Below are 15521 nucleotides of genomic sequence, written 5' to 3' on the forward strand. Positions count from 1 at the left end.
CCTGTCCCAGCACTAGCTCTTGTGGACCAGGCTGGCCTCAAACTCACAGAGATCCGCCTGCCTCTGCCTCCTGAGATTAAAGGCGTGCGCCACCACCTCCCGGCTTCTGCATTATCTTTTCAACCACACTTTGACTGACAGGTGGAACAGGGCACTGGATCTCAATGCTGCCAAGGCCAAATCGACCTCTTCAGTTTTGGGGGATTTCAAGCTCTGTCTTGTGAAGTAGAGGAAAACTAGGTCTTGCTTCTGAGGGGCAGAAATTTCGGCCTGAGCTGGGACGCACCTGTGCACCTGCGCACCTGCGCACACACCCATCCATCCCCTGTCCCTTCCCTCGATCTTTAGGTCTTATCTGTAGCAGTTGTATTCAAGGGCCTGGAAAAGAAGTGCCTGGGAGAACGATCAGAAGAGAGAAGTGGGCCGGGTGTTTCCCTCCTTGTCTGCCTCTGGACAGACCTACTGCTCAGGCCTTTCTCTCCTTCGTCCCCTTCTCCACATCTCACCTCACCTCACCCCTTAGCCCGAATGGCAGGCTCAGACTGGCCAGAGAAGCTTGGGGCCTTACCCCCAACTCCCGGTGCTTCCCTGGACAAGTTCCTACACGGCTGAACCTCATATAAACCAGAAAAACCATGCTCCCCACCCACCTCTCAGAAGTTGAGGAGCAAGAGGAAGTCTCCCTCTGGAACACCTCTTTCCTGGGTCCCACTTAGTTCCCGGGGGCCATCCGAGGTGCCACCCCCTTGCCTGAAGCAGGCTGATGGGCAGTGGCCTTTCCCGTGGAAAGCAGGGTGACTCAGGACCTCACCATTCTCCTCTCCCTTATCACTCACCTGGATTAATACCTGACTCACAAGCACCGGATGCTGGGGTCTGACATATATAATGGGGAAAGGCTGGTTAGCCCAAATCTGACTCTAGGACTCCACTGAGTGTAACCTGATTCTCAGACCCCTGACTTTTGGGGGCACTGTGCTTTTTCTTCCAAAGTTAAGGAGCTGGATGGCAGAAAATCGGGGCTTCAACTAAGGTTTGGATTGAGAGGTTGACCGTATCGTAGCCAGGGAAGAGGCCCCTTTCAGGGTTCTCCACATAGAACAAAAGAGGATTTGAATTGTCAGAACTTTGGAAATCCGAACATCCCCCTCCCAAAATGAACACCTTTTCTCGGAGCCACAGGAAGAAGTCCAGGCTTCCTACATTCCTGCTTCTTACCTGACCTGAACTCTGAAGTCAGTTGTTCCTCTTTGCGGTGATTCCTTGTGCTGTACACACAGACCAAGGCATAAAGGGGTGTGTGTGTGTGTGTGTGTGTGTGTGTGTGTGCACATGTGCTATGCCTACTTGCTGCACACAGGACCATGCCGGAGATCAAACGACCCTACCTGTCCACCTGCACTGAAGAACATGCAGAGGCCGGTGTCCTATGGGGATGGATCCCCAACACCATCTCAGCACACACACACAAAGGCTTCCTCTGAGCGGAGCCTCCCTTCCCTTCTCCCCCTTTCCGACCCCCTTTCCCCATTCTAGCTCCTGGGTCGACACCTGAGGAGCTCCCTCTTCAGGTGCCCCAGTAGACTGAGACATGAGTCGCCACACAAGAGTCATCGTGCACTGTAGCAAAGAGCCAGGGCAGAGTCATTTCTTGTCTTGCCTCCTGGAGAAGATCTGAGGAAAACAGGTCGGAGCTGCCTTGTGAGGGATTTAAGTGAAAGCTTGGACTTCCAGCCCTGGCTCAGGCAAGAGCAGTGTGCGGGAAGGAGTGGTATGGCTCCTTGGGTTTCTGAGATTGCAGCCTCTTCTTTCACCACTTGGTGCTCAGCAAAGCCATTGTTCTGTGCCTTCTGTAGATGGCAAGAGTGAGTCAGGCCAAAGGAGGCCCAAGCCCTGATGGTTTCTGGCATTTATACCGCCCAGGGCCACCTGCTATAGATCTGCCACCTGCTATAGATCTGCCACCTGCTATAGGCCTCCCACCTGTTTGCTATAGAACCAACATGCTATAGATCTGCCTCCAGGCCACACGACCCACCTCTTCGCCAATTGAACCATCCAGAACTGGACTTGTACAAGGGCCTGAAGCCACCCTGGGGATGAAACAAGATGGTTTTGAAAAGGGCCAGCCAATCCTGAATTTCCTTGGAGCCCACAGAGGAACTGTGCAGAAATAGGCCAAGGAACCAAGGGCAAAGGGGCAGAGACAAGCCAAAGGCAACCCTAGACCGTGGCTACAGGGCTTTGTAAGGGAAAGGCACATAGGTGCTTCTTCACATGCTCTATAGAACAGAGATGTAGAATCCAACCCATCAAATTTCTTCTAATTTCAAGCCTGGGTTGAGCTGTCACAAAGATGACAGCAGAGACAGGATAAAGTGAACAAAGACAAAACTGGAAACAGTTCCTTCCTGCATGTGGTTTCTCATCGTGATGGAGCTCACTGGTTATCTATGCTCTACTGATCCCACCCAGCACTGAGCCTGACTCCTCATTCAGAAAGGAGATAAAAACTTTTCTTTCTCTACCCCCACCCCACGTTTTTCAAGACAGGGTTTCTGTGTGTAGCCCTGGCTGTCTTGGAACTCTCTGAAGTCCAGATTGGCCTCCAATTCAGAGATGGGCCTGCCTGTGCCTCCCAAGTGCTGGGATTAAAGGCGTGCACCACCTCTGCCTGGCCAAGTACCTTCTTTATAGGACTGGTATGATTATATAACCACATTTCTACACAAAATATGGAAGTCAAGCCAGGCATGATGACATATACTCATAATCCCAGCACTTGGGAGGCAGAATCAGGAGACTCAAGAATAATTCAACACCAGGCTCACCTATTACACAGTGAGTTCAAGGCCAGCCTGGGCTATACAGGATGCTGTCTCAAAAGACTAAGAAAAAATGTGAAAACCAACACCTAACAGTGATGACTTATTTATGTATTTTATATATATGGATGCTGTCTGCATGTATGCCTGCACACCAGAGGAGGGCATCGTATCCCATGGGACTAGTTATAGAAGGTTGAGAGCCACCATGTGGTTGCAGGGAACTGAACTTAAGGACCTCTGGAAAAGCAGCCAGAGTCTCTTAAGTACTGAGCCATCAGCTTGTTTTTTTCTTGACGGAGACAGGGTTTCTCTGTAGCCCTTGCTGTCCTGAAACTCACTCTGTAGACCAGGCTAGAATTAGATCTGCCTGGCTCTGCCTCTTGAGTGCTGGGGTTAAAGGTTATGTGACATCACTACACCCAGTTAGTCTGAGGCTTTCTTTCAGCGCCACCCCCTCCCTGCTCTAGGCATAGTCCACAAGTTCTGGCTCCTGGTGGCCCGGTGGTGCCGTGTCTCCCCCTGCTTGGGCTAGGTGCTCCTTTTATACACATCTGCCTCCTCCCTGAGCCCCATTCTAGGTGCCGTGAGGAGCACAAATCGTCTGTGTTCAGCATGCTCTCTGTCCTCCCGGACCTTTCTCACACAGCAGGCTAAAACCATGAGAAAAGACAAGTCAGGTGCCCAGAAAGCATTAAGCAATTTAATCTCAAATCAGAGCTCCAGACAACAGACGGTGTGCACCGGTACGCATGCCTGCCAAGTGAGCTCAACAAGGAGCAACTGCGTTCGCCGTTCACAAGAAGGAAAGCACACCTCGGGCTGGGGTGAGGGCAGGGACTAGGAGGGGTGCTATTTGAGCTGAGTCTAAAAAAACCATCCAGGATTAGGAGAGAAAAGCAGGGAGTGGCTGCCAGAAGTGGGCTGGACCAGGCCTGCCTCGCTCAGAGCTCCCGGGAGAGCAGGTGTGTAGCAGTCATGGGGAATGATGGCAGCTGCAGAGGACGGGCAGGACTCACACTGAGGCCAGGCAGCAGCACCCAGTGCTGTATGCATTCCTCCACACACCCAGGCCGTCTGGTCCAGGTCTTCTCCCTTCACTCTGCTGGGAGGCAGTCGTGCTGGCACGGGAAGGCACTGCGGTTGTTCAATACACGCACAGCCCCTTTTCCACTGTACAGTGTTGGTGCTGTGACCTTCAGGAAGGGCCACAACTTCTCTGGGGTCCTATCTAAAGATCTGAAGGCACACTGCTATCTGGGCACGTATGTCCTGCCACTGGGAGGAGGACTTGGCCTCCACACCAGGCAGGCACATGTCCTTCAACTGTTTCAAGATGAAGATGGAGAGAAAAACAAAATTGAAGAAAAACAGTCCAGGCTGATTCGAAACTGACAGGCAAACGGATCTGGTGGATTCAGTTTCCTCTGAGCTGGCTCCTCGTCTTCTGAGAATTTGGTTGGTCAGGTCTAGGGGACATAAGACACCATGGCCCCCGCCCCAGCGCTAAAGCACAGAACTGAAGAATCTGGCAAGGCTTTCTCATGTGTCCATAAAGCAGCGGCTGCCCACGGACAGGCTGCTCCAGACGTCCAAGGTCCCATGGTCCACCTACTGCTCGTTGGAGTCACACAGTCCACCTCTCGCTTCGGGCATCTACAGACTGTACCAGGCCTTCACCCAACACCGCAAAGTCCTCCAAGATTGCCTCTATGTTGGGCACCATCACAAGCTCCCCACCTCGAGACACCACCATGCGTCCCTTTACGTTGGAGGCCTGAAGAATCAGAGAGTAAGTTTGAGTTGGGTGTCACAAAAGCACACACTGAGCTGCAAGGGGGCAGTGTGGACAGGTATATGAGCCCCGACATGTACTTGACCCAGGGCCACACAGAAATGCATACCCGCAGGGAACCACGTGTGCACACTCAGCAATGCGTTGACAGTCACTGGTCAGCATACCTTAAAGGGCTGGGGCTGGAAGCTGGTGGGCTTCCAGAGGACACCGATCACCTCCCCACCATGCTGGTCATAGAAGAAAAGCGCCAGATCTCCAAAGGCTTCCTGGAAGGGACAGAACACAAACGAGAGTACAACAGGCACCTAGGACCCCCTCCAGGGTTCCCGCGCCCCTGAACACTCCCAGGCCCACCAGTCCTCTAGAACTTACCCTGAGCTCTGCCAGATAGAGCTGAGGGGGATCATAGCCCAGCACAGGCATCAGAGGCGAAGGCCCTGGCTCACTGAGCAGACCCCGGCAGAAGGACGCAGCTGGAGAGTCTACGGCTTGCCGGTGCCGGGGAATGTGGCGGGGAGTCAGGCGGATCAGTACATCGTACATGTCGAAGGGTGGCCGGAACACTGTCTACGGAAGCCTTTACGTTAGTTACCCTTCCACGTACCTCATGCCCAAGCATCTGGCCATCCATTATGGCCTTGTGTGCCCACAGAAGGTGAGAACAGCAGGTCCCAGTAAGGGAAGCAGCCAGGGCCAGCTGGAGTCCAGAGGCAGAAGGCGAAAGGACAGGCTCTACCACTGCCGGGCACCATGGCAGCTTCAAAGCCTTTCTGTATTATGTCTCACCACACAGAGCAAGTGGGTACCCTGAGAAGCCCTCGACTCTGGACTTCCGGCCCTAGGAGTTAACCCTGAGTCAGATGCTTACCCTAATGTCCCCAGGCCCCCGGGGATCCATCAGCTGCCTCTCTAGGACAGGGAGGGCCTCGGCGGCCAGGATCACGAGCTGCTGAAGGACCTGGGGCAGAGAAAAGTCACAAGATTGAATGACCACGGTTCTTTGAGCTTGGCCCGGGCCTTTCTTTTCAGTATTAAAAAAAAAAATTTAATTTCGGGACAGGTATGGGGTTGAACCTGGGCAGAGGGTCTATCCTGCGTCCACACAGAGCTTTTGCGGTCCTGTGGAGTAATGATGACCATGACCGGGAGTTGTGTCCGAGCTGCCAGGAAACTACTTCGAATCTCTACCTGCTCCTCAGCTAGAGACGAGAGGGGATGCTAGGTTAGCCCCACACAGACCGTGTAACTAGCAACTGCCCATTATAGGAATTTTCCAATACCTCTCTCCTAAAGGACAAAGGTTATGAAAGGGACACCACATAGGCCTCAATGGGGTGGGGTGTTAATCTCCCAGCGCCAACCCAGAGGCAGAGTTTCCCCCTGCTTGTCACCCCTAGATTAGTCTCCGGCTTGCACAAGCTGAGGCCTGCCCAAGGCCCCCCTCATCCTGGGCTCTCACACACCTGGAGAATTAGGAACCCGACACCCTGTTCTCTGCTGAGACCCAGAGCTCCTAAGATTACAATGGGAAACCAACAATCCCACCTCCAAGGTGTGGGCACCCAGTCTAACTTCCTGCTCCCCGGCCACAAGACCTCTCACCTAGCATTCAAGAAGCCTTTCTCCCCTCTTCTCTCAGCGCCCGGGTGGCTTGCTCACCAGCCTGGTCCATTTTGTCATGGACCGCCACATGGGCAAAGCTCTCTAAGCCAAACTCCATGAGGGTCTCTTCCTCCTGACAATCCTAATCCCCAAGATAGACAGGCTTAGCCATCTGGGACACGGGGTGCTTTCCTGACAGAATTCCAGGGAGACCCTGTCTTGTCTTTCTGTGCCGTCTATAGGGGCAGTTCTTCCAGTGGTCTGACCTGAGTCCAACGCTTACCAGTCAGTTCACTGTTGAGGTTGACAATGAGAGGGTTGTTCTTCCAATCAAAGGTAGAGACCAGGTAAAGGAATCGAAGAAAGCCAACCTGCGGGGAGCTGAGCAGACAGATGAGAAAGAATATGAGGTCTCATGTTCCCCCTTCCCAAGCTTCCTATAATCCGTTAGCGTAGACTGTGGGAAGTCTGGGTCTGGGACTGTCCTTGTAGAAGAACTGCATCACGAAGGGCAACTTCCTAGTAAGATAAATGTTGGAGGAATTACCTGGGAGGGGTGAAGGGCTCAGAGTGCAGGAAGAGGGCGGCAGCCACCAGATCCAGGCTCTCATCAGTGAATCCATCCCCCAAAAGCTGGGCACGCACCCACCGCTTGGCCAGGCGAGCCACACATGAGAAGGCCGGGTGCTGCTGCTGGAGTCTGGGAGAGGAAGGGATGGTAGTGAGAACCCCACACAGCGTTAGCCCTACAGCCACAGTCATTCAGCCTTTGCCCAACGCTAGCCTTTGTGCTAATGTGTTACATGTGCTATCGCATATTAGCCAAGCAAACACCTGGAAGGCTGTTACTAATGGTATCACCGTTTACAAATGAGCTATCGTGCTATCTGGCCTCTCAGAGAGTCTGGTAGCCAGGCGAGCAGAACGGGGGCAGGAGAAGGCCTACATCCAAGACGAGCTTATGCATGTAGCCTTACCCATGCAGGGCACTGGTGAGCAGGGGCAACAGCCTGGTTTCTCTCTCAAGGCGGAGGGAGGCAGGTGTGTCTCTCAAAGAGATCATGCCCTCGGGGTTCCGTACCTCCTTCAGGATCTGTGGCTCCCGTTGATAGGCCACTCGAATTCTAAACACAAACCCATCCTGTGGGAAGATGTGGCAAGGGAAGTGATGTCAGAACACTTGGGGGAGCTCTGCTGCCTGTACCCCTGGTCCCACAGGGACCACACGACCCACAGGGACATCCCCAGTGCCTGTTGTCTGTGGTTTCCCAGCCTGCACCAGCCTCCTGACCTTGAGGACATCGGTGTGTGTGGCAGTGGCACGGCACTGTAGCCGATGCTGCTGCGTTAACAGTTCTGCCAGGCGCAGCTGGAAGGCAGCTCGGACCCGCTGCACAGCCTCTGCACTCTGAGGCCACTTCCCACTGCCCTCGAGGTGACAAACCACTGAAGAATGAAAGGGGCGAGAGATCTAATACTGCAGCCTGAGCCTGTCCCACTCCCTCCCCAGAACCCTCTTACCAGTCATAGGCTCCACGTAGGCTGGGCAGGGCTTATCCAGACGGGGCAACAGGGAAGCTCGCTCTTGGAGATGCTTATAGAAGGAATAGGCAGGCCGAACAGGGGTCGGAGGGAATACCTACAGAAGAAATGAGGATGATAACTTTAGCAGGGAGGGAGAGCCAGAGATAGGAGGTAAAGGGGACTGAACAGAGGTGTGAGGGAGGCACCAACCGGAAGGGACTCCCCACCTCACCTCTGTATAGCGCAGCACCGGGTGAGTTCCCTGAACAGCAGACACGGTGAGTGGGAGCCCCTCCAACCCCCACAGCAGACGGCTGAGGTCATCATAGCAACGCACAGCCAATGCCAGGGCCTCTTCACCTGTGTTGGAGAGCTGGCGAACAGAAGACACTCAGGAAGAAGTCTGGACCTGACAGAACCCCAGCACCATCTAGGATGCTGCAGGACCAGGGCACCCCCTGCTGGACACAGAAGATGCAGGCCGGCTGCAGCAGGAAAGGTTCTTTCCAGTCTTGCCCTGCAGTATTACTCTACAATCACTTGCTCGACTCAGGCTCTTACCTCTTTCGGACCTTGGATCAACGCATCAAGGAAACCACCCACATAGTGGACACAGGTATCTGGGATGTCAGCATGGCTAAAGAACACATATACAATGAGGGCATCAGGGGCACGTCCACTGACCACAGCAGCCTCCTGGTATGAAGATGCTAACACTCACAGTGCCAAGAGGTGGGTGACCACCTGTTGAGGAATAAGGCGCTTCTCAGAAACAGAGGCTGCCTCCCAGACCACAGCTTCCCGGATGGCTCCGTCCTGGAAACGTCTCAGTTCTGAGCGGGATCCCCAGAACTGACGGAAGTCAGCAGCCTAGGGAGAGGCAAAGGATGGGAGGAAAGATCAGGAAAGAAATACTGAGTCAGGGTGTAGCAGTGGTAGAGGCCTTGCCTATGAGCATGCTCGAAGCCCTAGGCTCAGTCCTAAACACTGAAGCAAACTACAGGCTGTCTCAGAAAGCTCCACCACGACAGGCCTCAGCTCGGGTAGCGTGAGGAGGACCCGCCCACTCCTCCCCATGGACAGGCTGGGGCTGCACACCTCAGGCCGATCAGCCTCAGGACCTAGGTCAAGAACACTGGTCAGTCCCTCAGGCTGGAGGAGCAATCCCAGGGTCAGGGTCCCACAGTCCTTGTGCTTCGGTGGATCTTTGTTGATGTCCCACTGTAGGGAATAAAAGGGTCGAGTTCAACCCCAAAGTCCCCCAGCCTGGTCTAGCCAGCTGGGCAGCCCGTCTTTTGTGTCCCTTGGGACCCCACAAACTCCCCATCATACACGGTCTCACCTCTGGGACTGGAGGCCGAGAGTGAGCCAGAAGGCGCAGCCGGGACCCCAGACCCTGCTCCAAAATCGTGGTTAGCGGGCCCAAAGCTGCTGAAACATAGTCCCCACCACTGTCCTGTAGCTCTGGCCAAAGCTTTAGCCGGTGACATGCTGCCTGCAGACGACTCACTGGGCGGAGGCTGGAGGGCACAGGACGATGAGGACCAATCAGGACCCACTAGGTCCTTGCCGCTCCCTCCCTAATGACCCGTACCCTGTATCAGCCCCAAACTCACTGGACAATGTGGTCAAAAGCCCGCACCATGGGTTTGGGAGTCATCAACAGCAAATGAAATCCATCATCAGCTTGGCTGTCCAGCAAGGCCATGGACAGCCGTGCCTCATGCTGTACCTGGGCCACAGGGTGAAGGAGGGGCCACAGCTGTAACCCTCATGGGCTGAAGGTGGTCACATCTGACCTTACGTCTTTGGAGAGGAGTGTCTGACAAAGGAACAGCGTCTGGGCTGGGACCTCTGGAGGATGCAGGACGAGGAGCCCACGGGTACCTGCTTGTAAGTGGAAGCTGTGACATCGGCACAGAGGTTGAGGTGGCCTGTGGAGTCCAGGAACACAACTGGGAAGACCTGGTGGAAGTCAGCCAGGACTGGCTGCGAAGCAGAGAGAAGCCAGTCAGGGCTAATCAGGCCAATCAGGGCTACCTTCAGGTCCTGGCACAGCCCCGCCCTTCCCTAACTCACCAAGGAGGGATCTGAACCCGGAGATAAACTGATCCCGTTGACCGTCAGATCCGTAGTGGCTAGAGTGAAGAAGGGAGGTGTGTTAGGAGGTTTCCCTTGGGACCCAGCCGCAGTGACACCCTCCCACAGCCTGGATGGCTATACCTACTTGTCTCTCATCTGGTGACAAGGAGCTAAAGGAGCTGGGGTGGCATGAGAGGATCCCCAGGATAAATGGAACCCCTGGCCTTCCCAATCTAGCTGCCTTACCCAGAAACTGCAAGACACTTCTCAGGACCTGGTAGCCGCTCATGGTAGTATGGATCTTGCGTTTAGACACAAGGAAGGCAACCAGCATGGAAATAAGGAAGCCATTAAATCCACCCAGGCCCTGAAAGAGACACAACAGATCTGAGCTCAGAAGCAGCCCGTAACACAGGGAGGGGAGGCCACTAGGGTACCTTCAGCTCACCTTGTCCAGCTCCCGCTGCCGCAGCCAAACCTTCAGAAGTGCTATACCATCCTTCAGCCCCTGGGCAGAGCCCAACACAGAGGATAGCAGGTGCATTTGGGACTCAAGAGCTGTATCCTGCAGGATCCACGTGTTATAGTGGGGTGTAGGGGGCTCTGGGCTAGCTGTCGAGGAAAAAAAAATAGAAGCTGTGAGGAACAAAGCCTCTGCCAAACCCCGGTCCACCAACACATTCCAACACCGGTGCCTACTGACCACTCTCCGGAGCACTGTGCCCTCGGTACCAGGCAGAACGCACGTTGTTCTTGGTTGGCAGCAAGCGGCAAGGGCGGAAGAAGTCCAAAGGAGGACACGGATGCAGGCGCACAGTGACCAGACGCTCATCCTTCCCTAGGCGGGGACAAGGAATATTGACATTCTACAACTCCTGGAACCAGAGGGATCCCCTCACCACCCCCTCATACTTGGGGCACCTGTGACTTGCCACCTCATAATTTGAGACCAATGCTTCTCACCTTGGCCTTAAGGCTCCTATTTCTACTCTCTAGGCCTTTTGGACCTTGTGACCACCCCCCTCCGGATTTGTCACCCCACACTGTGCACCAAACCCAGTGGGTGACTCCCACCCTGTGGCCGCAGCAGCAGCGAGGGCTTCAGGTGGCAGCCACTGGTGTAAGAGAAGCGAACACTGCCAAAGAGGGGATCCTGGGCCAGATGGTAGGCTAAATGAGCGAGGTAAAGAGCTCGCTTGCGGAAGTAGCGCTGGTTCAGGCCGTCTTTGTCCTGGAAGATTTCCTGGAGGAATCAGGAAAAAAAGAGAGAAGTCAGACACAGAGGTGCTTACGGAGCTAGGGGCTAGGTCGAAGCTAGGCTTAATTCCAGGGCTTCGTCACTGACTCAGGAGTGCAGAAAACAATGGGAGCATCATATCCAGCACTCAGACGAAGAGCTCAAAGGGACAGTAACTGGACCAAGGGCCCATCTAAGCTACCCTCAGAGTGGCGGCCCTTTACACTCCCAAACCATGGATCTTACCCTGGGCATGGTCAGCGCCACATCCACGTTGACGTCTGGTCGGATACAAGTGCCCAGAAGGTAGCTGCCCACAACAGTAATCTGGGACGGAGGCAGGAAGCAGAAGGAACCCTTCACAGCATAGGGCACCTGGTGGAGGGGCACTCGAACGCCAGCTGGGAGCCATGACTGGTCGGTGAGCTGGAAGGACGGAGAGGAAACACATGGATTCTACTACCTTCCATCAAAGCCAAGGTCTAGTAGACAACATACTGTCATGTTAAAAACTAAACTCTCAATCTTCCATAAACATCTTCTCTATGAGGACAACTTGATTGAAAAAAAATATTTAAGATTTAGTTCTGTTATTACCCATTTTCAGGTTAGGAATGCTGGCATACACCTGTAATCCCAGCATTTGGGAAAGCAGGAAGATCAGGAGTTCGAGGTCACCCTTGACTATATAGTAACAAGTTCAAGGCCAGCCTGGACTATACAAGACCCTGTCACAATACATACATACATACATACATAAAATCAAAAATATCTGCCCATCAAAATCCAGCAAAATTCTTTAAAGACCTTGAAAGTATGGTGCTCCCGGCATCAACTTCATTTGGAAAAGCAAAAACCCAGGATAGCCAAAAAAATCCTGTGCAATAAAAGAACTTCTGGAGGCATCACAATCCCTGACTTCAAACTCTACTACAGAGCTACAGTACTGAAAACAGCTTGGTATTGGCATAAGAACAGACAGGAGGACCAATGGACCCGAACAGAAGACCCGGATATCAACCCACACATCTTCGAACACCTAATTTTTGAATAAAGAAGCAAAAAATATCAAATGGAAAAAAGAAAGCATATTCAACAAGTGGTGCTGGCATAACTGGATATCAACATGAAGAAAAATGAAAATAGACCCATATCTATCACCATGCACAAAACTCAAGCCCAAATGGATCAAAGACCTAAACATAAAGCCAGCCACACTGATCCTTATAGAAGAGAAAGTAGGAAGTACACTTGAATGCATTGGCACAGGGAACCACTTCCTAAATATAACCCCAGCAGCACAGACACTGAGAGAAACAATTAATAAATGGGACCTCCTGAAACTGAAACGCTTCTGTAAAGCAAAGGACACGGTCAACAAGACAAAACAGCCTACAGAATGGGAAAAGATCTTCACTAACCCCACATCAAACAGAGGTCTGATCTCCAAAATATACAAAGAAATTGGACACCAAAAGATCACATAATCCAATAAAAAAAATGGAGTACAGACCTAAACAGAGAACTCTCAACAGAGGAATCTAAAATGGCTGAAAGACAGTTCAGGAAATGTTCAACATCCTTAGTCATCAGAGAAATGCAAATCAAAACAACTCTGAAATTCCATCTTACACCTGTAAGAATGGCCAAGATCAAAAACACTGATGACAACTTATGCTGGAGAGGTTGTGAGGTAAAGGGAACACTTCTGCATTGCTGGTGGGAGTGCAAGCTGGTGCAACCCCTTTGGATGTCAGTGTGGCGATTTCTCAGAAAATTAGGAAACAACCTTCCTCAAGACCCAGCAATACCACTTTTGGGTATATACCCAAAGGATGCTCAATTGTGCCACAAGGACATGTGCTCAACTATGTTCATAGCAGCTTTGTTTGTCATAGCCAGAACCTGGAAACAACCTAAATGCCCCTCGATCGAAGAATGGATAAGATAATGTGGTACATTTACACAGCAGAAAAAAATAACGACAGCTTGAATTTTGCAGGAAAATGGAACTAGAAAACATTATTTTGAGTGAGGTAATCCAGACACAGAAAGACAATTATCACATGTACTCACTCATAGGTGGTTTGTAAACATAAAGCAAAGAAAGCCAGCCTACAAACCACAATCCCAGAGAACTTGGACAACAATGTGGACACTAAGAGAGACTTACATAGATCTAATCTACATTGGAAGTAGAAAGTAGAAAAAGACAAGATCTCCTGAGTAAATTGGGAGCATGGGGGAGGATTGAAGAGCGAGGGAAGAGGTAGGGAGGGGAGCAGAGAAAAATGCAGAGCTCAATAAAATAAAATAAAAAATATCCATTTTTGGTTGGAGGTAAAGGTTCACAACTATAATCCCAGCACTCAGGAGACTGAAGTAGGAGGACCACCAGTTTGAGGACAACACAGATTACAGAGCTAAGACCCTGTGCAAAAAACAACATGACTCAGGCTCTCAATCTCAGTCCTTGGGAGCTCTGGCAGAACTATTAAGAGTTCAAAGCCAGCCAGGCCTACATAAGACCCTGTTCAAACAAACAAACAAAATCCTATATAACATTTGTGCAAGACATATACATAGGGTTGTGTTTTGTTTTTTTGGGGTTTTTTGTTGTTGTTGTTGTTGTTTGGTTTTTTGAGACAAGGTTTCTCTGTGTAACAGCCTTGACTGTCCTGGAACTCGCTCTTGTAGACCAGACTGGCCTTGAACTCACAAAGATCCCCCTGTCTCTGCCTCCCCAGTGCTGAGATTAAAGGTGGGTGCCCCACCACCCGGCCCATACACAAGGTTGCTGAGTGAGAAATACATGGATGGCTGGTGACCCGGCTCAGTTTTCTCGCAATGACAATGATTTCCCTAGCACCCCACTCTCTTGGGAGAACAGCAAAGAGTGTCAGATTCCCCAGGCAACCCTTTTCACCTCAGTCTCGGGGACTGAGGGCACTCTCTGGATCCGCTGGTTGACCTCCTTCAGGAAAGCATCGATCCTCTCTTTCTTCTTCTCTGAGAGTCTCACTTCTTTTAGTAACTCCTCCACCTGTAAGAGAGGGGAAAAGGAGAACCTGTCAGCCTCAGGACCCCAGGGAAATCCCTCTCACCCATGCCCGGGTCGCCTGTAAGGACCTGCAAGCGAAGCAAGCTGGAGTGGAACAAGATCTCCGTCTCCCGCAGGCGATTCAGCTCCTCGTTTGTAGGCTCCTTGTACAGTTCTGCCCGACTGAGCTTCACGGGCTGCAGGAGGCCGTCGGCAGGTGGCTCAGTGTTTGCGCGCTTTCTGGAGGTCACCTTCTCCTTGCTCCCCCCTTCCAGGCCAAGCTCCAAAGCCTATGACCAGAGAGGGAAAAGCCAACATGAAACCGTGGGTACCTACATCAGTTGCTTAAAGGTTATGGGTAAAGGCTTCATCTTCTCTAGCTCCTCCCTTTCAGTAGGTATAGGATTTTAGACAACTCGGGATGTCCGTCATCGGGGATGAGTCTGACAGCGGTCCTACTTGGGCCTGGCTGAGTTAATTTAATGTTCATTGCCTTAAGCAGAGCCCAAAAGCCCTCGTGGTTCCAGATAACACAAATCTCCTCCAATCCTGCTGCATTCAGATCTTGCCAGCCTCGCTTCGTTGAAAATCTTTTCCCAATGATCTAGGTTAAGAGGAAACACGGTTCCTCCAGGATGGGCCGCCCTGAAGTCCCCCACGAGCTAGCTGTCAGGCCTGACTACCTCAAGCTCTATAGCCAAGAAAGCACATTTTGGGACTCTCTTTCACCTACTGAGATCAACCAACCTCTGGCTCCCCTGCTGCTCCGCGAAGCTGCTCTCCGGCGGGGGCCGGCCCCATCTCCACCGCAGGTGACTCTCCCGCACTAGGGATTCAAGCCGGATCTACCGCGTAGCTCCCCACGTGGGCCGAAAGGGCAACTCCAGAGTTGGAACCCCTGTCACAGGTCCCTCCCACTGCAGGACCATTGGACTAGAGCACGTCATCTCGATCACTATTGGTCAATCGTTTGCACGGAACCGCCCATTATGGGCGGGACCAAAGGAGGTCCTGCGATTTACTCTACCTCTCCGCGACACACACCGGAAGCTCGTGAGTCCAGCTGGTCGCATTCTTTCCTCACTTCCCCATCTGGGAAGGGAAGGGTGGAGCTTGCCTTCGTTTCCGGTGGGGGTTTTTGTTTTGTTTTGTTTTTTGTTTGCCTGTTTATGCTAGTGGTTCCCAGCATCTGACTTGTCGTGTCTATGAGCAAGTCATGTGATTCCTACCTCCAAAATATATCTTGAATTCGTTCTTTTCTGTTTTCCCAGCCAAGTTTAGTTCAAGTATCTAGAATTCTAACATAGCCTCTCTCCAACTTTTCCTTTTTAAAATGTAAGATAACAGCCAGGCAGTGGTGGCACATGCCCTTAATCCCAGCACTCGGAGGCCAGCCTAGTCTACAAAACAAGT

At 52.2% G+C, this 15521-nt stretch overlaps 1 protein-coding gene across 1 annotated transcript; it reads right to left on the reverse strand.

The window, feature by feature from the left end:
• Positions 1–3501: 3501 nt before the first annotated feature.
• Positions 3502–14990, reverse strand: Nol6 (nucleolar protein 6). The gene is made up of 26 exons (XM_038347525.1): positions 14856–14990; positions 14198–14398; positions 13995–14111; positions 11315–11494; positions 10906–11074; positions 10535–10669; positions 10280–10443; positions 10078–10198; positions 9829–9887; positions 9637–9738; positions 9366–9481; positions 9092–9269; positions 8848–8970; positions 8471–8619; positions 8311–8386; positions 7982–8122; positions 7747–7864; positions 7517–7671; positions 7203–7366; positions 6773–6925; positions 6509–6606; positions 5698–5822; positions 5492–5581; positions 4996–5190; positions 4788–4889; positions 3502–4602 (listed from the first exon to the last, which is right to left on the reverse strand). The coding sequence occupies exons 1-26, from the start codon at positions 14907–14909 to the stop codon at positions 4453–4455; spliced, it is 3435 nt and encodes a 1144-aa protein (XP_038203453.1). The 5' UTR covers positions 14910–14990; the 3' UTR covers positions 3502–4452.
• Positions 14991–15521: the final 531 nt, after the last annotated feature.

This window comes from Arvicola amphibius, chromosome 11, assembly GCF_903992535.2.
Source record: "Arvicola amphibius chromosome 11, mArvAmp1.2, whole genome shotgun sequence".
NCBI classification, from domain to species: Eukaryota; Metazoa; Chordata; class Mammalia; order Rodentia; family Cricetidae; genus Arvicola; species Arvicola amphibius.

Coding starts and splice junctions, on each gene's coding strand:
- Nol6 (XM_038347525.1), bottom strand. CDS start 14,909: ATGGGGCCGGCCCCCGCCGGAGAGCAGCTTCGCGGAGCAGCAGGGGAG. Junction 9,482..9,636: donor CAGCTTCCACTTACAAGCAG/GTACCCGTGGGC, acceptor CCTGTGGCCCAG/GTACAGCATGAGGCACGGCT. Junction 5,823..6,508: donor CCTCAACAGTGAACTGACTG/GTAAGCGTTGGA, acceptor TCTCGTCTCTAG/CTGAGGAGCAGGTAGAGATT.